At 56.5% G+C, this 21,712-nt stretch overlaps 1 protein-coding gene across 1 annotated transcript in view; it reads right to left on the bottom strand.

Moving 5' to 3' along the window:
- Grm4 (glutamate metabotropic receptor 4) overlaps positions 1-21,712 on the bottom strand; it is a 71,223-nt gene that overhangs the window by 19,450 nt on the left and 30,061 nt on the right. The window contains exons 3-5 of the mRNA XM_050141495.1: positions 8,711-8,846; positions 6,322-6,476; positions 4,428-4,568 (exon numbers count right to left, since the gene is read on the bottom strand). Of these exons, the coding sequence (XP_049997452.1) occupies positions 4,428-4,568; positions 6,322-6,476; positions 8,711-8,846 (432 nt within the window). The remainder of the gene's footprint in view (positions 1-4,427; positions 4,569-6,321; positions 6,477-8,710; positions 8,847-21,712) is intronic.

Genomic DNA, 21,712 nt, shown 5'->3' on the forward strand with positions numbered 1-21,712 from the left:
TGGGTAACCAGCGCCTCCCTACACAGCCCCTGCCATCCCATCCCGCCCTCCCTCTCTGGACTTCCAGCCCCTGGGAGCAGCCAACAGTAAATTTTTCCGATCTCCTCATAAACCGAGCCTTCCTCCGCTCAGCCATCACCTGGCTGGCAGCGCTGTCAAAAAGACGGATGCCACATCTGCTTTGTTTATGACTTTAATTCCCAAGCCTGCTCAGTGAGCTCCTGGGGAGGGGCTGGGCACGGAGGAGGCAGGTGGCAGGCACTGCCCTCCTGGGCCTGACAGCCTCAGACTGCTCCTCTCCGTGACCCGTCTCAGTCAGTGTGGGCAGCCCACGGGCCAACAGCAAGCCAGCTCCCATCCTCTCCCAGTGAGGTTGTGAGGGAGGGCCAATCCCGTCCCAGGGCTCTGGAGGCTGAGCAGGGTGGCAGAATGCCAGTTACAAATGAGGACCTGTTCAAGGTCACGCTGGCAAGTGGCGGCAGCGAGACACACACCCGGGTCTCCAGCTCCCACAGCTGTGCTGGGAGAAACCCATGCACTCAGGTGCCTTCCTCATCCGCATCCACATACCTGTACCCATCACTTCAGACCAGCCCTCCGTGCACCCTCAAGCGATGCGGAGACCTCTGAGCCCCCCAGGTAGCCCCATCACTTAACAGACCCCATGGAATGAGCACTGCTTCTCTCTGGGCTCCAAGGACCCAGCGCCAGGTTCCACGGTCCCCAGCATGGCCTGTCTTGCTGCCTCTTCTCCTCTTTCCTATCCCAAACAAAGCTGTTCCAGAGGAGCCACCTTCAGGACCACTGCAAGGAGCAGAGTAGTGCAGATATGGGAAAGGACTGGAAGCCAGGCTCCAACGCAGTGGGAAGGTGCACACGCAAGTCCCACCAGGCGTCTGGCTGTTTGGATGAAGATGAAAGAGGACCTGGAGTTAGGGGGGAAAGAGGGAGATGTGGAGGAGGGTATGGCGCCTACTTCAGCTCCAAGGCCATGATACTTAGAGTCAAACTGCATCCAGCCAACTCTATCACCATGATGCTTGGGAGGGACCTCAGTTTTCTCTTCTACGAAATGGGTTCTAGGCCTAAGACAGCCTAAATCACCCGCCCTCAGGCTGACATCTTCTACAGCAGAACAATCTGTACCGACTGACTTGGGGGATAGGCAGGTCTTCCACTGGGTGCTGTCCCTCCATGGCATCCTATCCATCCGCTTGTGCCTACACCAAAGACTGCCTCCCTCCTCCCTCTCCTCGCCACAAAGCCCCTGGTGTCTGCAGAATTTAAAACCCTGGTGTTCCAGGTAGTGTGGTTCCAGTAGTAGGGAGGCGGGAGCAGGAGGATCACTGTAAATCTGAGACCAGCGGGCTACAGAGTGAGACTCAAAAACAAACAAACAAAAAACAAACAAACCAGGCCTGGTGGTACTAGCCTACAATACTAGTGCTTGAGAGGTGGAGGCAGGAGGGTCAAGAGTCCAAGGTCACCCTCAACTACATCAAAACTTTGAGACCAACCTAAGCTATAAGAGACCCTGTAAACAAGATAGACGGTCTCGGGATAGGGTGCCCGACTGCCCCATGGAGTCAAGGATGAGCATTCATGAGTTTCCCCCAGGTCGTTTCCTGTGCACTAAGCTGCAAATCCAATGTCCCACCCCCAAGTCCCCATTTTAGGCACCAAGGGAGCTTTAAAAGCCACTCCCACCCGTGATGGGGACCTCAGCACTCCCCAGGTGGCTCTAATGCACAGCCAGGCTGCAAAGCTTCCGCTTTCCAGCTCAGAGAGCGCCTCCATTAGCGCCCTCCCTTCCTCCTGCAGACCCCCCCTGGGCCGCTCACATCAGCCCCATTTCTCAGAGGAGCAATCCAAGGCCAGAGGGTCACAGAGCTGTCCCCAGGCACCCCGCAGAGCTCCACACGCTCAGAAGGCCTCTGTCTGCTCCATCAGGCAGTGAAGGATCTAGGACTGCACCTGGGCACTGCCTCAGATGTGTTCAGTCTGAAGCTGAGTCTGAATCCCCACAGACAGGAAGGGACTCCAGAGAGCCCTGATCCTCACCTAGATGATGGGGCAGGACGCCCCAACTGCCCATCTCACCCCACTTCCTGGCATGCCTACCCACCCTGGGAACTGGCTCTGGGAAGCCATGATTAGGGTGTCCACACAATGTTTCCACCCCAGAGGGACACAGGCAGCAAGTGGACAGGACACATGATCCAACTGCTCATGAAGGCTCAGCCTCCGTCACTAGACATGTGCGTCTCTGTATGTATGTGTATGTGCACGTGTTTGTGGGGAGGGGCACACATGCACATGTGTGTGCAGAGGTCAGATGACAGCCTTGGGGTAACTGCACGGGTACCTTTCACCTTTTGTTTGCGAGCTGTGCAGAAAGCTAGGGACCACCTCCTCCCACATCCCCGTGGCCGCCCCCCCCCCCGTCTCTCCATCCCTAGGATAACAAGTGCAAGCCATGCCTGGCTTTTCTTTTTATCTGGTTTTATGGTTTAGTTTTATGTGTATGAGTGTTTTGCCTGCATGTCTATGCACCATGTACATGCAGTACTGATGGAGGCCAGAAGAGGGCATCGGATGCCCTGGAACTGGAAGTACTGATAATTGTGAGCCGCCCTATAGGTGCTGGGAACAGAACCTGGGTCCTCTGCAAGAGCAGTAAACGCTCTTCACTGCTGAGCCGGTGCGCTGTAGGGATCGGAACTCAATTCCTCACATCTGCGGGGCGAGTGCTTTACCCATGGAGCCATCGCCCCAGCCCCATACGTCCATACTTGCATGGCCTCTGTGATTCCTGCCTAAAACTGCTGTGCAACCTTTCACACCGCTTGGTCTCTCTGAGTCTCCATAGCCTCTTCTACACTTGGAATGGAAGGGCTTCTAGAGTTGGGAGGGTGAAATAAAATCCTGTCAATCAGAAACCTAATGTGCAGAAGCATGAGAAACAGACTCATGAACCTCCACACGAGACCCACACACACCCCAGCTCAGGCCCACCACTAGTGCACATGCATAGCTACACACACTGCCCCCCCCTGCCACACCCACACACATGTTCTGCAGACTGTGACCCCAAGAGGACGGCACTGCCCAGTGGCTGCTCGTCCCTGTGGGCTGCAGCCACCAGAGGGCAGCATATTTCTCATGCTCCCGACCCCCACTCCGCCACTTCGTCTAGCTCCCCCCCCCCACCTAGGGAACCTCAATCGGCCAAAGATTCCTTGAGGCGTGTCTCCACCCGCATCTCCCGCACTAGCTGCCCAGGACACTCCAGAGGCCATAAGACAGAAGCCTTTACCCTCGGTGAGGTACCACATGAATGTAGCACCCAGAACCCCAGGTCACGCAGGGGCTCCGGCCGCTGAGCTGCTCAAATACAGAGCTCTCAGGACCTGGGTCCAGATGCACATGAAGCAAGGGCCAGACTGCAGTCTCGGGGTGGAGAGCTTCAGGCCTTGGTTCAAACCCTGCCTTGGCCCTTGGCACCTGTGGGAACTAAGAACCCTTTCTCAGACCTCCCCCCACGTGACCCCTTTGGGGCTCAGTTTCCCCCATAGTGCTCCCTGTGGCTGTGAAGGGCGGCTGCCCTCCCCCACAGCTCCTTCTGATTTCGAATGGATTTTGTTTCTACAGCGCATCTCCCTCTGACCCAGCCCATGATTTATTTATCTTGTTTATCGTCTGTCTCTCCATTAGAATGAAAACTCCATGAGGATTCAGGCGCTTTTGTTCTCCATCCTCCATAAGAACAGGCCCAAGCGGTCCGTGAGCAAGCCCAGCGCTTGCTGAGTGATCGGTGAAGCCCCTGGCGGGTTGGTCGGGGGTGCCCGGTGCTGAGTGGCAGGCATGGAACCGGCTGTGCAGGTCAGTCCAGCACAATGAATCCCAAGGCAGTGCGACACCTCTGTGAGACCTGGGGGCCAACCTCCTCCAGCTCTGCCCTCCGAGGGAACACAGCGCAGGCCTCGCACTCTGAGCTCTCAGAGCCACTGTGGGCTGCGCCCTACTCTGGCTATAGCCCTGTTCCTTCAGCCCCTACCAATTCCACTCTCAGGCCTAGCCCATCGCACATCCACACGGGAGGGGCAGCCTTAAGCCTCACTAGTTAGGCTCTTGACTCTTCTGGATTTGGCCAGAGAACAGGGTTGGTGCCACACGATTGGCTGGAGTTCGGGAGCCTAGCATCTATCTGGCCTCGCAGCCAGCAGGCACTGCCGCCACTCCCACAGGCCCCCACCCCATCCCCACAGTCCCCACCTTCTACAGGCTCCGCCTCCCACAGGCCCCCACCCCATCTCCATAGTCCCCACCTTCTGCAGGCTCCGCCTCCCACGGGGCCCCGCCCCTGCAGTCCCCACCCCACGGCCCCACGTTCTGCCGACACAGCCCCACCACAGGTGCGTGCTCACTGGTACACTTCTTGAGGTGGCTTCCCTTCTTGAGCGCATGGCGGCTCAGCTTGCAGTGGAAGTTGTCCTCCCAAAACTCGGCAAACCAGATGTTGCGCCTGTTGTTGTCCAGCGTGCGGCTGGAGAAATATCGGTCGAACCCTGGCAGGGAATGGGGGTGTCAGGGCCTCCTCCCTGCCCTCCACACACACACCCAGGCAAGCAGATAACCGGGACCAGGAAGGGAAAGAAGCATCCTCTGACCTGGGACCCAGACAAAGCTAAAAAAATAAAAACAAAAACAGATACGGCATAGTTTTGTGCCATGCAAAATGAAAAGAGCTGGGTTAGGACCCGGGGAGCACGTATAATTTAGCACCACAGCCTGCATGGCAGAGATGCCCTCACGGGTCAGGCCCAGCCTGGGCACATGGAGGAAAGTGTGGCCAGAGAAGGCAGGGGGTCACTTAGAGCAAACAACAAGACCAGGTTGCCTCCTCAGTCTAGAACATCCCCATTGCCAACAAAAACCCGCAGGCTTCTCTCGCCTTCTGCAAGCTGCCCAGCTCCCTTCCTGTTCAGGCAGCTCTACCTTGGGGCTAGCACAGGTAGAGCAATGCCCTCTCCCTCTGCCATCGGGGATCCCAATGGAACTCAGGGGACTGTCTGAGTTACAAGGGACAGAGGGAAATGTAGTCTGGCCTGTGATGGGGCTGGGCAATTCTTTGTTGGGTGGACTATTATGAGATGTTTAGTAGCACGGCTGGCTCACCAGACTCCAGAAGCATCACCCAATTACTATGACAACCAATCATATCTCCAGAGGAGAACCAGCGGCCAAGCATGGTGGCGCCCACCTTTAATCCTAGCACTAGGGAGGCAGCGGCAAATGGATCTCTCTGAATTCAAAACCAGTTTGGTCCGCCTAGTGAGTCCCAGGACATCCAGGGCTACTTAATGAGACCCTGTCTCAAAAACAAAAGAACAGATGAGAACCAGTGTCCTTAAAATGTTCCCAATGTCCTAGACAGAAAGGGTACTTAAGTCTTGGGTTCAAATCCCAGTTCTGTGAGTCAATGGCAGAGCCGCCGGGAGGCCAAATGAGGACCTGGCAGAGGCCGGCATCTGTCGCACAGCACCGGTTAGTCGCTTTGTGCTCATCGTGGCTCAGTGTGACTGAGGGGGTGTGGAATTTTCCACTGCCTGTGCTGGCTGGGCCTCAAGGTGAAGAGAGGACACTCTATGTGACCTTCGGCAAGTGATGGAGAGGCAGATGAGACGCTGGCTCCTGAGGTCCTTTACAGGCCTCTCACCTCAACACTGGTTTTCACCGAGTAGAACAAAGGTAACCAGAAGGCCCTGGGAGCCATCTCCCCTTCATGAGACGAGGTGCTACCAAATCAGGCTACCTCCAGGACGCTGACCTCATGCCCCACACCCTGCAAGACTCCGGCCAGAGAGCTTTATTCCGACCCAAGATGACTGTGGCTTTCACCCCAGAGGAAGGGGTGTGGGCAAGGCAGGAAGGAAGGGAGGCAAGACAGAGCAGGGTGCCCAGTCCCTGCCACTAGACCTGAGCAGGCTTCACCCAAACATGCTGTCACGCAGGCCTCTCCTGCAGAGCCCTCTCCAAAGACAGGGGAAGGGTCCCAGATAGGAGAGGGATGGGTTGGACAGGCTAGGGACTCTGTCATGACCACATGCCTGGCTTATCCCACAACCCAAAGCAGCTAAGAAGCCACAGAGACAGTCCTGGGCCTGCTCCCCAGTTCCGTCATGCTAGAGGCCTCTGCATGCAAGCGGTTACAGGCCAATGAAGAGGTAGACAAGACAGGGGACAGGAGAGCATGGGAGTGGACAGGAAGCCATGAGGGAGGACGGGGGGGGGGGCATCATCCCCACCTGCTGGGCCTACCTCGGACAGACATCCTCTTGGGGAGGATGGTGACAGCGCCCTCAGCCACCTCCTCCAGGCGCAGCACGGGAGCGCTCTTGGAGCCCCAGCTGTCAGAGCCCATCCAGAAGAAGTGGCCAGTCTGGTTGGCCCTGCGCGCTGCTTCCAGCACCCTCCTGTGGGGACACAGCAGCCCAGCCCAGGTACATATGGCTGCCCAGCTGCCCCACCCTCCATGCCTATCTCCCAGGCTGTATCTGGACCCTCCATCCACACTCTAGAGCCCAGAACCAATGCCTGCCCCTACTCCCAGCCACAGAGGATACCCCAAGCACAACCTATGCTCACCCCCAGACTGTACCCTCGCCCCTCGCCCCGGGCTCACAATCACTGCTGCCTGTCAGTGCTCCAGACCTGGAGTCCCCAGCTCTGGCCTATGCCTATCCACGTGACTACAGTGACCTTTCTCATCCAGGTCTATCTCTGTGAGCCTACATCTGGCTCTGCAAAGACCACCCGTGTGTCCCCAAATCTATGTCTGCCCCCACTTGGGTTCCAGATGACATCTGTTGAACCCCTATCCTCTCAGAGGCAGGCTCTCCGGCATCAGGCCACCCCACAGCACGGCCCTCTTTCAAATGGATGCCACAAGGTACTCGTCCATCCGACCCTCCTCCGCCAGAGGTCAGACCCTTCCAGGACTGCTCCAGTGCTCTCAGCCCTAACCGCTGCTCTTCCGGGTGGGGGGGGAGGGGGGACTGATCAAGGGGCACAGCCCAAGCCCATCACAGGGCTGAGGAGACCAGTGGCACTCCACTGGTCTTGAACTGGGTCTCTCTCGAGTCCAGCTCTTCAGAGGGAAGAAGAGGAGCGGGTAAAAGACCCTTGACCTCACTCTCTTGGAGAGGAGTTGGGAACTCTCCTGTGGGAGACAGGGACCCCAGAGACTGCTCCTGCAGCGCCAGGGTCCTAGGGTGCAAGGTCTAGGCATGCAGAAGTTTAGGGGAGAGTATGAACTGGACTTCTAGAGGGGAAATATTCTCCCCAAGCCCTGGAACCTGCTGCCAAGCCAGCCCACTGTCACCCAAGGTCCCTGCTCTCATCTCTGCCAAGTCTTGGCCCCTTAGCAGGCCACCACCCAACTTGGGCCACCACTAATGGCAAATGGGGCAGGCACATGGAACCTCAGCCACAGTCCTGTTAATGCTTCCTGAGTCTGAGAAGCCAAGGGGAGTACAGCTCTCATCCCACACCCAGGCTATCACCTGCGTTTATTTTTACCTCAGTCCGCTTCTGAAAACACCGTGGATTTCCAGAGACAGCCTGCCTCCTGCCAGGCTGCCCATGTGGCTCGGCCAAGTCCCATCCAGCCCCACCCCAGGCACAAGGACCCGGACCATCCCCTTCTTCCCAATGGGGGGCTTCTCTGAACTAGGGTCCCCTCAGAAGCAGGGGACCCCAAGTGGAATGCACAGCAGGAGGCAGGGCTGGCTCTAGGGGTGTCGGAGAGGAGCCAGGGGCAAAGGGAAGACTCAGAGAAGCCTGCGGTCACTAAGCAACCATCGCCCTCAGGGCATGGAGAGCTCTGACGCCAATGTCTGGGGGACCCGTGTGCTTTGAAGAGGTTCATAGTGCCTGCCTCTGTCCCGGAGGGTTCCACGTGAGACCATATCTGCCTGGAAGCCCTGTCTGAGTGGGTCCTTTCTCCCCCATTCCTGCATTGTCCCAAGGTCTTCTGTGTTGCTGCAAATCAGGGCTCCGGGCAGAGTATAGGGATGAGTTGGAAGGGGGAAGTAGGGCCAGCATTAGGAGGCTCCAGGAGAGGGTCACTGAGCCTGGGGCTCACTTTCCTCTGTGAAATCATCAGGCCTACCTTCTCCCCCAGTTCTGTTCATAAGCAGGGGTCTCTCTCAAAGGTGAACCCCAGGGACCTGACAGGGGTTTCTAGAAGCGGGGGTCAAGTGAGAGGCGAGAGGAAAGGAGGGAAGCTGGGAAGGGTCTGCAGGGACAGTCGGTAGAGGGCCCTTGGGCTGGTGACCTCTGACCCCTGTGCAGGCGTGGAGGATACACGGAGGGACTGGCAGGGTCTCCACAGTCCTTGTGCTTAGAGTCACCAATTCTGGGGTCTAGGAAGGAGCCCGCATACCACAGTGAGAGCAAGAGATCAGGGAACTTGACTGAGGTCACATCCTCCAGCAGGTGAATTAGGACGATGGAGCATGTCTTAAGTCTACGAAGCGGCAGCCTCTCCCCTAAGTGTCCCGCTGGACACTTGGCTGGCAGGATGGATGTGGGAAACAGAGAGGGGAAGGGTTCTAGCCTGGGGGTCCAACCGTTCTGATTCACCCCGTGCCCCTTCCATATTCCTGGAGGGACATGCCTGGGCTTCCATCTGCCGTGGCCACCCTACCTGATGTCATCCTCGTTAGCAAAGATGATGATGGCCCTGGCATTGGATGTTTCCAGGAGGCGTTTGATGATCTTGTCAAACTCCCCGGTCTTGGGTTCGCGAGGAATCTTCACCGACTGGGCAATGCACACGCCTCCTGTGGAGAGGCCCTACCCATCAGCCTAAGCGACCAAGTCTGAGATCCCCACTTCTCCATCACAGCCCAGGAAACTTGACTGGGGTCCCTCTTTTGACTCCCAGAGACCCACATCATGGTCACAAACACCAACCACAGTGTGAATGCAGACCCTGGGTGGAACACGTAAGTACGCTGAGCCTCCGTGTTCCTGGTGGAGGCTAGCAAGAGCCATACCGCCTATGTGCAATCTTGTTTTTACCAGTTAATGCTGGGTCACCTCAAGGCAGTCACTCAGCCTCTCTGCGTCTCAAAGATCACATTTATAAAGTGGAGATTAGAAGGCGACCTAGTTCACTGGCTTCTTGTGGAACCTGTGAGTCAGCGTGAGCAAACCCGCTGTCTCTTGCCCAGCAAGGACCTGGAAGCATCAGCTATTTTTATCAGTATCACCTGAGAAGGTTCTTTGAAGGCTTGAGTCTGAGAATAGCCACCCTGGTCACTGGTGTCCCAGCACCCATGTCTGCACACTTCCTATTCCTGTCCCAGAGACCCTGTACCCCACAGGTCCTGGGGCAGGGCTGCATGTGCGACTGCTGGGGTGGGCCAGGGAGAACACAGTGTTCCAGGATACACCCAGCTTTGTGGCCAGCGGACACCAGGGAGCACTTTGAAGTCAGTTCCCAGAGGCTCTTGGAGAGGCCTGTCAGGTGGGTGCAGGCAGAAGGCCATGCCATTCGGATATTAGTGGCCCACCTGCACGCCCCCTGTGGAGAGCAACCGAGGCCACCTGTGGTCACCACTGCCTGGGGCAGGTGAGGAAACTGGAGCCCAGATAGTCTGCCTGGCCCAGCCCTACCCTGCCAGGAGCTAGGGGCTCTAGACAAGACCCTCGAGGCCCCTGGTGGAGCTGGGAGCATCCTATCTCTTAAATTGTGGCCAGTTCCATAGCTGCTGTCCTATGTCCCCTGGGCTTCCACCTGGTCTGTCTGAACAGATGCCACGCCCCCAGGTGCTAGTCACACTGGAGGCCCCGGGGGTGGCAGCTCCGGGAGGCTACGTCACAAGAGGACACAGAGCAGCGTGTGAGAGGGCAGGAGGTGGCTTGCCAGCTGGGGAGACATACACAGTGGCAAAGGCACTCACGGAGGGTGGCTGTTTCAGCCAGGGCACACATGTGTATGCACACACACACACAGAGAGGACCGGGTAGTCCTTTGATCACTCTTAGACACACAGCAAGTCTCAAACATGGTCAAGGGAACCAGGCCCAGGGTCCTGATCTGGGCCTCCGCCCCTTCCAGCCGTGGGCCACAAAAAGAGCCCGGGAACGGCCAGCTGCCCTCGCTGGCTGGCGGCGTTCTAACGATGGCAGTACTCAGCTCCTGCCAACCTGCCATATGGTCTCTCTCCAGTTAGAAAATGGGCCAATGGCGACGTGTCTTCTCCCCCATCTGGGGAGACAGATGGACAAGAGGAAGAGGCTAGTCCAGGCAGTGGGATGGGCCACCTGGCTCAAGGAGGAAGTGGGAAGCGGGAGTTTATCTCCTACAGGGAGAAAGTGTTAGGTTAAGATACACTCCTGGGTCAGCGCATGCTGGCCTAGCCTGCATGCCTCATCTTGTCGAAAAGGAGGAGGAAGAGGGGATGGCTCATTGAAGGGGATGTTAGTCACAGGAAACTGAGTGTTGTGTGTGGCCTTGGAGGATGTGGTATTTAAGGAGCATCCCACACAAGTTGATTGTGACCTAAGAGAGGCCGCATGAAGTCACTCCTCTGTGGCGTGACACCACAGTCCCAGCACTGTCTCCCTCCCCACTCCACTGCTCAGGCTCTCTGTGAACTCCATCAAGAGCTACTGTCCACCCTGCAGTATGGAGCAATAGGAGCCGGCAGACAGACAAGAAACAGCCAGTCCCTAGCTCTAGGCAGACACAGGACCAAGAGGTCTAAAGGAATCTGGGATTCCCGTGCCCCACAAAGCCCTGATGGGTCCCCTTTAGAGAACCCTCAGATCATTCCCCAGGTCCTACTCAACCTCCTACCAGGAACCTGGCTGCCAGATCTCTGTCCAGAACCAACCGTGTGCTAGCTGCAGACCCGCATCCTAGCCAAGCCAGGGCCTCTGTGTGCTGGCCAGAGGCAGATGCTACAGCCTCTCACTGGAGAGATCTCTGATTACATGCAGCCCATAGGGCACGAGACCCCAGTACACACTAGGAGAACAGAGTGTCTAAGGCCAGAGAGGAACTTCGCCTTACCTGGAGACAATTAGCAGGGGCAAGCCTCCTCCACATTCTGTGCTGAGCACCGCCTGGTGTTCTGAATGCCTGAGGTGGGGGTCCCACCTCCCACACTTGCTAAGACTCCTCCCCACCTGCTCATCTCCTCCCCACCTGCTCAGGCTCCTCCCAGCCTGCTCAGACTCCTCCCCACCTGCTCAGGTCCTCCCCGCCTGCTCAGCTCCTCCCCACCTGCTCAGGCTCCTCCCCATCTGCTCAGACTCCTCCCCACCTGCTCAGGTCCTCCCCGCCTGCTCAGCTCCTCCTCGGTTTCTCACAGTAGTGGTCCTGCAGGATCCTCCTCTCATTCTCTTTTCCCTTTTCTGAAAAATGCTTTTAAATGTAAAAACCGGGAAAAAAATAATGAAAAGACAAACCCCAGGAAGTCAAGTGGAAAAACCTATATTGCTACAGAATATGGTAGACTGCAGAGAGGAGAGCAGGGGAGGGCAGGGGAGGGCAGGGGAGGGAAGGGGAGGGCAGGGAAGGGCAGGAGAAGGCATCCAGGCCATGCTAGGCTCCCTGCAGGAAACAGGGCAGGCAGGAGGTAGTTGGGAATATCTCTCTCTCTCTCTCTCTCTCTCTCTCTCTCTCTCTCTCTCTCACACACACACACACACACACACAAACACACACACACCACTTTCTCTTCCCCTCCTTCCTTCCTAAGCCAGGCTGTCAGCAATCCCAACCTTAAACCTGCTCCCAGGAAAAGAGATAGAAAATGGGCCCCTGAAGGGGTGGGTGGCCGACAGGGTCCTGCCGTGGAACAAGGCCATGCCTAAATGATGGGGTTCTGATAGTAGAGTTAAGGTATTCCCCCCAGGCTGCTCCAAGGTGAGCTCGGGGTAGGGGAGAGAGAGCTGGACTTGGGTCGCCCTGGGTCTGGCCAGACAGTGGCTCAGTCAGGCCTGGCTTCCGTTGTCACCCTACCTGTTCCTGCCCCAACCCCCTCTGTACTCGGCACTGTTAACCCGAGTACCTGTCCCGGTGAGTTCACACTGAGCAGATGTGCACACACCAACATGCGTGACATCCGTGTGGCTTGCTCAGGTTGGCAGCTGCTACCTCACTTCAGGTCTCTCTGAAAACCTCTGCCCTACAAGGGGTCTTTAGGCAGGTTGCCCCCCTGGCCAGGAGCACCCTGTACCAACTGGCCAGAGATTTTCCACTACCCGCCAGCCCCTTTCCCTTACTGGGTTCCTTCTCCCCAGGACACGTGCCCAGGGGTCCACTGGGGAAAGGGAGAAGTCTGTGTTTGCTAGAGGAACAAGGGACAGGGGTGCAAAGGGACAGTGGTGAGCGTGAGTGACAGGATCTGGAGGAATGCCACCTGCACATGCCCCCCTCAGGGGTGTCTATGTCCCCAGAGCCTACAGTGATTGTCCCTCGGAGCTACCACTTGTCTTCCACAGGCTCTGGGCACACTGTGGTGCCTGATGTCCGTGAAGGGGACAGTCTGCCCCCATGGGCTCTAGACACACTTGTAGATACATGCCCACGGGCATCTCTCTGTCCTGCCTTCTGCACTGGAGGAACAGGGACATGGAACACAAACCGGCAGAAGGACATCAAGCTGACGGTGTCCCTTGGCTGTCCCAGCTCAGCATGAGACAGCTGGGCCAGAGAGGGGCGTGTGGCGCCATCCTCTTCCTGGCTGATATGACTCCAGCTCCTGGTGGGCAGTGGGTCACCTGGGGAAAGACTCGTCGGGTCTCAGTGGACTCAGGTCTGTGCAAGGTGAGAACACAATCCCTGTGTTCAGCATTGACGTGCAACAAGGAAACCAAGCGGGGCAAAGGAAGGTGAGCTGGACTGGCTGCTCATGAACTTTCAGACGGGTTACCAAGCCTCTCTGACCTCCTGTAAAACAGAGAAGGAGGCAAACGTCCCCTGGGGGGCTGGTGAAGGTCCCTTGCTGCCCACTGCAGCCACTACCCTGAGGTGCAGCAGAGTTTAGTGTGGCAGGGCTGCTTGGGCAGAGATGGAATTCATCACTCAGCTGGGTCAGGGCCCCTCAGAGCGTTCCTGGGTACTCAGCTTTGGAGACCACGGTCTGGGCTCAATATACGCTATTCCTGAAACACGGTGCTGGGCAGTCGCGGGGCCACAGCTCAGAAGCACGAGGGCTGTTCAAGGTGATGGCAGCGTCCTCTCTGGAGGCCATTAGCAGCACACACCACACACACACACACACACACACACACACACACACACACAGAGCAGCACACACATCACACACACGCACACACACACACTCAACACACTGCTCATGGTCCCACACTCCAGGACCTCACAGAGACACAGCTCTCCCACCCCATCCCACAGAAGAGCCAAAACAGGGCCACACACCCTGAGCGGCCACACCTTGTGCCATCCGCAGCTATGCAAGCTCATGCAGGAACCACACAGCAGCACACGTGCAGGCACCATGGCCACCGCTGTATGTCACAGCCTCCACACACCACAGCTGTGCACACCACAGGACATGGATTGAGCCCACAAGGCCACACAGTTGTGCCTCAAATGGACGCACAAGCACGGAGCCCTATTCTTATATACACACAACACACAGACACAAGCAACACACTGTCACATAGACAACACAGATGCACATGTCCCTAGTCAGTCAGACAATAAGTCTGACCACCCTGGCCCCTCACGAGGTTCACAGCCGCCTCTCCCACAGCTTCCCCCGTCTCCCATGCTCACCATGCATGTAGACTCACTCTCTCAGGCCCAGCCCATTCCTCACGGGGAGGTCCTCTTACTGAGTGCCCGGTGACCACCCATCTCACACCAGGTACCACGCGACCCCACACACTCCAGGGTCTGCTGGAAGCTGAGGGTTATGGCAGCTCTTTGGAGCCTGCCCACACACCTTACAGGCCTCAAAGTCCCATTGCTTAGGCCTTTGCACTTAGCTGGGAGCAGATCTGAGCTGCTGTACAGCGCCCCAGGGTCTATGGCAAAGCCCTCATCCTCACTGTCCCCTTTCTTGGCACTGAGCCATGTCCCTGTGGGGTTAGGGATACACACTGAGGCATGAAGGAACCTAGGCATTAGAAACCAGTGAGAAAGTGGGGGCTAAGAGGATGCAGATGGCCCTGGGCCCATCTCAGACACCAACTACTTCCACTGACAGCCAAGTCACCCAGCAGTAAGAATGTGACACATTTCCAGCCTGGACCAGGCCAAGTGCCCAGGGTGAGGGAGGATACACAGACCACCATGAAAGCCCTGCTGTCCCTGGCTGGCCTACAGCAAGGTCGGGGCTTCATTATTCATAGTGATGGGCTCTAGGGAGGAAATCCACTGAGTGATTGTCCTAATATCCAACATAAATGCATTTAGGCAAAGCACCTCAGAAACAATGAAGCCGGAAAAAATCCAGAGAAGGGAAGTGCTAGAGGCAGGTGCTGAGGAGGTGACCAAGGGGACAGGGTGCAAGCAGAAAATTAGTGGAGGCCCTGTCCACTAATATCCTTCCACCCAAACCCCCCTCAGCAAAATGACGGTTCATGGATGGAGAAAATCCACGGCAGAGAGAGCTGGGGTTCCCCCAAGACCCTCACATACTCCTAGCTGCTGAGTGCAGACCCCGGTCTACTGACCAGTGTCAGTCTGTGGATGAGGAGGGGGCTCAGTAGCTAAAAGGCCCCCTCAGTCTGGCCAAGGTTGTCTCCATCAACCACACCCAGGGTACCACACACAGAACAAGACCTCTTCTCCTTTCTCATCCACCTCTGCATCCAGAAACAGGCAGACAAGGGTTACACAAGGGCTCTCCTGCCCCGTCCCCACCCCAGCTTTTTAAACAGGACCACTTTGTTCAAGTCATACACCCACTGCTACCTCAAGTCTTGGCCACTATGGTCCTGAGGCAAGCAGTCGCTACCTCCTTCCTGTCCACCTTGCCCACAAAGCCTCTGGGTCTGATCCCCCCAAAAGTTTCCCAGCTCTTGGAAGTGGTCCAGTCCTGCCCCTCCTCTCTCTCTAATGGCACTGGTCACCCCTGCCTTGTGCTGTGTGACTTGTCTGCATCAGAGAGAGGGCTGAGCCTGGGATCCAGGACTCAAGTCCCAAATGCTACTTCTTAGCTCTGTAACTTTGGACAAGGTATTTAATTATCCCTGGATTTTGTCCATCATCAAGTGTGAAGAACGGGACATATAGGAGAGTATGGTAGCGCACATCTATAATCCTAGCAATCAGGAGGCTGAGGCAGGAGGATTGCCTTGAATTCAAAGCCAACCAGGTCTGCATAGTGAAACTCTATCTCGGGGGGCGGGGGAGAAAGGAAATAAAGAAAGAAAGGAAAGAAGGAAGGAAGGAAGGAAGGAAGGAAGGAAGGAAGGAAGGAAGGAAGGAAGGAAAGAGAGAAGAGAAATAAGGAAAGAAAGACTGAGCAAGCAAACACAGGTAAAGGCACAGGACAGTGCCTGACGCAAGAACACAGCAAAACTGCCCTGTGTTGTCCTGAGGTTGGCTTTCCTCCATGAGAGACCCTCAAGAGATGTATCATCCTCCCTTTGACTCTCCAGGTCCCATCAGATGGGGAGCTCAATTAATAGTAGTTCAATACACCCAGGCAGTGGTGGCACATGACTTTAATCTCAGCACTCAGGAGGCAGAGGCAGGCGGATCTCTGAGTTTGAGGCCAACCTGATCTACAGAGTGAGTTCCAGGACAGCCAGGACTACACAGAGAAACCCTGTCTCCAAAAAAAATAATAATAATAATAACACTAGTACTAATAATTTCCATTTGCTGTCTAGATGGGAAGCCAGTGGGTTGGTGTTGGAGATTCCTGCATGTAGAGAGACTTGGGGTGCCAGGCCAATTCCACCCCCATAGGAGCAACATTCAGGCAGGAGAGAGCAGCGGGGGTCAGGAGCTGGAAGCAGCGATCCTGCCCTGTGGTTTGGCCAGAGTGGGGTGGGCCATTGCAGACTGGGATAAAATATTTAGAAGTCCACATCCCCGGGAAGTGGAAACTGACAAGCAAAATGAAATGTTAAGATGTAATTACGCAGGCAGCCCAAGCATGTCTCGCTGCCGGCAGCTCAGCCCTGAGCCTGGCACAGCAATCCCTGGTAAGGAAGTCCTCCAGGGCCCTCCCAGCCAGCCCTGCCCTCTCTGCAAGCCAGGCTAAAGGGCAGCGGCGGCTGAGCAATAGAACCAGGGGCCTGGAGCAGACCCTGCACCCCATTTAGCTTTAGCTTCCTGGTGGAAAATGAAGCTGTTGACCCATGCCCCAGAAAGGGAACCAGCTGACCTTGGTGGCTGGTAATAAGGGTGACACAGACAGCAAAAGCCAGCCTGACCAGCTTAATGGTCAGGCCGTGTGTGTGTGTGTGTGTGTGTGTGTGTGTGTGTGTGTGTGTGTAATGGGGGGGGGGGACCTGGAGACCCAGCTGCCATGGGTTCCGGTTAGTAAGAACTGATGAACCAGATCAGGAATTGACCCCTCAAAATTGCAGACCTGCAGCTGTTGGGTGAAGGCTTGCAGCCCCAAAGCTAGCCACCAGCCCTGAGAGGAGGAAAAACGTGCTAGGCAGGGAGGGAGGGGCTTCAAGCCTCAGTCTTAAAGGTGGCCTAAATGTCCACCCTGAAGGGTCGGGTGGGTGGAACCTGCTAGCTCCTCTGGTTTGGCGTGGGACTTTCCTCATGTCAGACTGGCACTAGCTATGGCACGAGGGACCCTCCCCAGACACTGAATATTAGAGATGAAGTTGTGATCATCGCTCACATCTCTAAGAGCACCAGGAGCAAGAAAGGACTGACTACCCGGCCTTTTAGATCCTTTCTGATCTACACCTGAGTCTGCAGAAGGACTTCAGCTTGTCCCAGGCTGAACAGCGTGGGCCAGGAGTGCACATCTGGTGTCCCCAGGCTGCCTCAGGCACCCGCTAACACCCAGGCAGACCCAGGCAGCCGACCACTCCAGCCCCAGCTACGGTGCCCCCTCCCCTGTGGGCCCTACTCTCGCAGAACAGCCAGCTCCCCCTCCTACTCTCCAGTCCCTAAATTTGTGTTCACCCCTCCCTAAATCCACTCTAGAGTGTCCTCCAGGGGGCTGACAGGGCACCCCAGCTCCCTCCTGCTGTTCCCCAGCCAGGGGCCCTGCCACTACAACCCTGTCATTCCGAAGCGCATGTTGATACTGAAGAAGGAGCAACTGGGTTGTAGCTGGACAGTGGTCCAGAAGACCCGCCCCCATCACTAGCCCTCCCCCCCCATGCTTCCTGTGTTCCCTATCCATTCACTGTCTTCGGGGAGGGGGCCCCCTTCCTCTCTCTCTCTCCCTCCTACCCACCCCATCAGCCCTCCCTGACCACACAGCCCCCCTTACACGGTTAGCATTGCCCTGTGCTGTCCCACCGGCCCCTCCCAATCAGCTCACATCCTGGGTATGTGGACAGGAAACTGAGCCCACCTGTGATCCAGAGCCTGCATGGCTGCCTCTGCCCACTCTGTCTCTGACTTAGGTGCTCCCTCCTCCCCGCCCCTTCCCCCTCCCTGGCTCCTTCCTCTATTTCACTTCTTTTAGGTGACTAGTAAGTCATCCTGCCCCTCCCCCCACATCCCTGGGCCAGGAGGAAGTTCTCCTGGCAAGGGGTGGCAAGGGCCTCAGGGCCCTCCTTGCTCCTCCTGCCCCCCCATCCTCCCTTTCCATCCCCTTCTTGTCACCTTGTCCGCTGCTTCCTACACCCAAGGCTTCCCTGGGTCCCATGGCCTCTTAGCTTCCTTCTGGCTCGTTAAAAATTTGCATAGAATTTGCCTAGAGTACCCGCATGGTCGTTCTGTCTATGGTAAAATAGAGCCAGATGTAGCACACATGAGTCAAGGAGGGAGGAGACCCAGGAAGAGGAGGATCCAGGAGACCAAGTGCTCACCCTGGGTGGGCACACAGAGGCAGGCCCACACCCTCCAGTCCTCACTGGGCCCCATGGAGACTGGTCTGCCTATTTTTTTTTTTAATATCATTTTTCCAGCAACCAGTAAAAACGAGAATTACCTCTTCAGAGAAAGCAAAAGCTCAAAAGGACCAGTGGCCCAACCACATGGGAAAGCCACCAGGCAGGCCTGGGCACACTTCCTACCTAGTAGCCTGCTCCATCTGGCCTGCTCCTCCAGGACACCCTCTGAGCCAGGCCCAGTCCTGGGTCTCCCAAAGGAAGCTCTCTCCCATCCCAGGCTCCCCAGCCTGCAACCACAGCCCCTTCAGCCATGCGCACTGATTGCTGGAGACCAGCACTTTCATCTCATCCTCGCTGCGGCCAGACCTGCCTAGTCACAGCAGTGTCCAGGAATAAATGTGTTTGGGTAGGAGGAAATTGGTAACAAAGCAGAGGGGAAGGGCTGTGTCTCGCAGACACCCGGCTGGCTCGGTGTCTGCAGGCTGGCCAGGAGCAGGCAGCTTGCTACCGGCTGGAGCCAAGGCGGCTGAGCTGAGCTGCCCGGGAATGCCCAGCCTGGCCTCGCCGCCACTCTCCATGGTGCTGAAACCTGGGCTGGGCTCAACCACCTCTGTCCATGGGAACCCAAGACCACAGTCAGTGACTAGAACACAACCCACCTTCCTTCTCTCCACCTGAACCCATGGTTTAAACCCTCATCACTTAAAAAAATGGGGTGTGGTGTGTGTGTGGTATGTGGGGTGTGGGTGTGTATATGGTATGTGGTGTATGTGTGTATGTGTATATGGTATGTGGTGTACGTGTATGTGTGTGTGGAGTGTGTGTGTATGGTATGTTGTGTGTGTGTGTATGTGGTATGTGGTGTGTGTGTATGGTATGTGGTGTATGTGTATGTGTGTGGTATGTGGTGGGTGTGGGTGTGGTAATGCAGTGTGTGTGGTATGCAGTGTGTGTGTGTGTGGTATGTGGTGTGTGTGGTATGTGGTGTGGGGTGTGTGTGTATGGTATGTTGTGTGTGTGTGTGATATGTGGTGTGTGTGTGTATGGTATGTGGTGTATGTGTATGTGTGTTGTATGTGGTGTGTGGGGAGTGTGGTATGCAGTGTGTGTGTGGTATGCAGTGTGTGTGTGTGGTATGTGGTGTGTGTGTGTGTGTGTGTGTGTGTGTGTGTGTGTGTGTGACAAGTCCATCACCCTTGCTCACCCTCACATCTCTGCTCACAGCCCTCAGTGGCTCCAGGCACACTCCCCCTCTGGTGGCCCAAGAGGCTCCAGGTTCCTCTTCTTTCCCCTCATCCTGTTCCCCCTCATGACTCTCCCCAAATGCCAGTCTGGCTCTACCGTGGATGGAGTCTCAAGTCTAGAACAGGCAGACTGTCTGAGGAGCTGCCTAAGGCAGCAGAGTCTGTTCAGCCTCAAGTGCTCTGAAGGGCACAGAACAACGAGGCAGACAGAAACGGCCCCGTGCTGGTCCCAGACAAGAAGATCTGAACAATCCTGGAGAGGTGTGACTAGGGTCACACAAGTGTGCATAGGGCAGGGGCGGGACAATGCTGCTGGCATGCTGCACAATGCCAGGGGCAGGGCCCCAGGGGACTCAGGCAAGGAAACTGTCCGTGGTTCCTCCAACCCGTGGGACAAGGCAATGGCTCATAGCAGCTACTCCAAAAGCTTGGCGGTGGCATGGAAGGCCACAGGAGGGAGTGGCCGGGGGAGATAGGTTAGCAGACAGGAGAAAGCCACTGATCTGACTGATCTGGGCCATTGTCAGCTGCTGCTGAACAACCAGAAGCAATTAGAGAAGCCCCCTCCTGATTCTATAGGTGCCTGGAAGACACAAGAGGATTTGGGGGAGAAGATAAACTTAGAGACTTTGAGATTCAAAGACATGATTGATAAGACACTAGGAGGTGCTAAAGGAACTCCTGGCTGCAGGAGCACCCGCGACCTGGGCTTTGGGGCCAAGGGTCACCGCAGTACCTGGCCTCCAGTGAGGTAAGACTGGAAAGCTAAGGGACAGGAAGAACTCAACCGAGGGAGTCCAGAGGTCCCCGCCCCCGCACCTTCACATCAGCGAAGAAGCTAAGGCTCAGAGAAGTACCTTTACAAGTTCAGGGCCACACCACCCCAACAGCAGGTCTAGAGCTCAGACAGACTCTAAGTGGAGCCTCACAGTGCTTCTGGGGAGGGAAGGGGTGGGTGCACGCGCTATACATAATCCTGTTGGACCAAAGTGGAAGTGGAAGGCTCAGGTTCAAGGCAGTGGATCTGAGCTCAGCCTTCTGCCATAGCACTTGGGCTCTGAGCCACCCAGAGGTGAGCTGCAAAGCCAAAGCCACCAAAGGGGATTCTTTAAACCCCAAAACATCACCAGGCGGTGGTGGCACACTCCTTTAATCCCAGCACTCGGGAGGCAGACGCAGGCAGATCTCTGTGAGTTCGAGGCCAGCCTGGTCTACAGAGTGAGTTCCAAGACAGTTAGGACCATTACACAGAGAAACAACATGTTCCTCGCAGCACGCACACGGCTTCCTGCAGAAGACAGAAGGCAGCAGACTCAGAGCAGGACAGCCCAGCAAGTGACATCTCCCTCTCAATGCTGTCAAGGCACACTCATCAAAGGCCAGCAGAGAGAACCAGAGAAAGTGACAGCCCACACACGCGTGCACGCACACACACCAGGGCCTGACGACATCTGGCCCTAGGGACTCACCAACCTGAGAGGTGTCAACACCCTGCTGCAGGCCAGAGCATCAGAGAAATCAGAGCGGACAGACAAAGTCCCCGAGGCGGGCCGTGCAAGCATGGGGGTTCATCTTCGTCACACAGAATTGACCCGGCCAGCAGCAGCAGCCACATTCATGACAACACCTTGCCAATCCCCAGCCTGGCGAAGACACCAGCTGGGGCCTGGTGGGCCTCGCTGATCAGTGGGCTGATCATGGTGGTCCCCCTGGCTGATCAGTGGGCTGATCATGGTGGTCCCACGGGCAGTATCAGGCCCCAGACACCGAATGGAAGACATGCTGGGTCTGAGGTTCAGGGCAGCCTGTGGGTTTCTGGGATGCGGGGAGAGACAGGCATGTGGCAGGGCCCCTCTCCTCCTAAATTCTCCAAGATGGGCCTCAGGCTACCTCCTCAAAGAGTAGGCAGTTGGGGGGGGGGAGCGCAGGAGCTGCTGAGCCACAAATAGGCAGATACTCCAAGCTAAAGCCACAACAGTCCCCTCCTGTCTCCCCCTACTCCTGACTGAACCACCCACAGAGTAGCCAGGGCTTACTCCAAGCACCCATCATAGCCTTCCTGAGCCCAAAGATGAAGCCCTACAGTACCCCTCTGGGTGCCCACTCCTGTGTCCCTCTGGGTGCCCACTCCTGCGCCCCTCTGGGTGCCCACTCCTGCAGCCTTCGGTCCTTCCCAGCTCTCCACGAGGGAAGTGGGCCTACGTAGTCTTCAGTCAGTGTCTATGTACGCTTAAACAATGTGCGGGAGGATTTGTAATCGTCAAGGTGGAGATGGGGAGGTGACTGGCACAGGCTGGGCTCCATCAACCATGGGGTCGCCCCAAGCATGAGTTAACAGATGAGGGTGTCACGGGGCTGATGGGACAACATTCTCCAGCTCCTGTCCCAGCTCCTCCAATCTGGCTGTGTGGCCTGGCTTGTCTCTTTCTCTTTGAAAT

This window comes from Alexandromys fortis, unplaced genomic scaffold (assembly GCF_014885135.2).
Source record: "Alexandromys fortis isolate MF-2015 unplaced genomic scaffold, M_Fortis_MF-2015_v1.1 scaffold_9, whole genome shotgun sequence".
Taxonomy (NCBI): domain Eukaryota; kingdom Metazoa; phylum Chordata; class Mammalia; order Rodentia; family Cricetidae; genus Alexandromys; species Alexandromys fortis.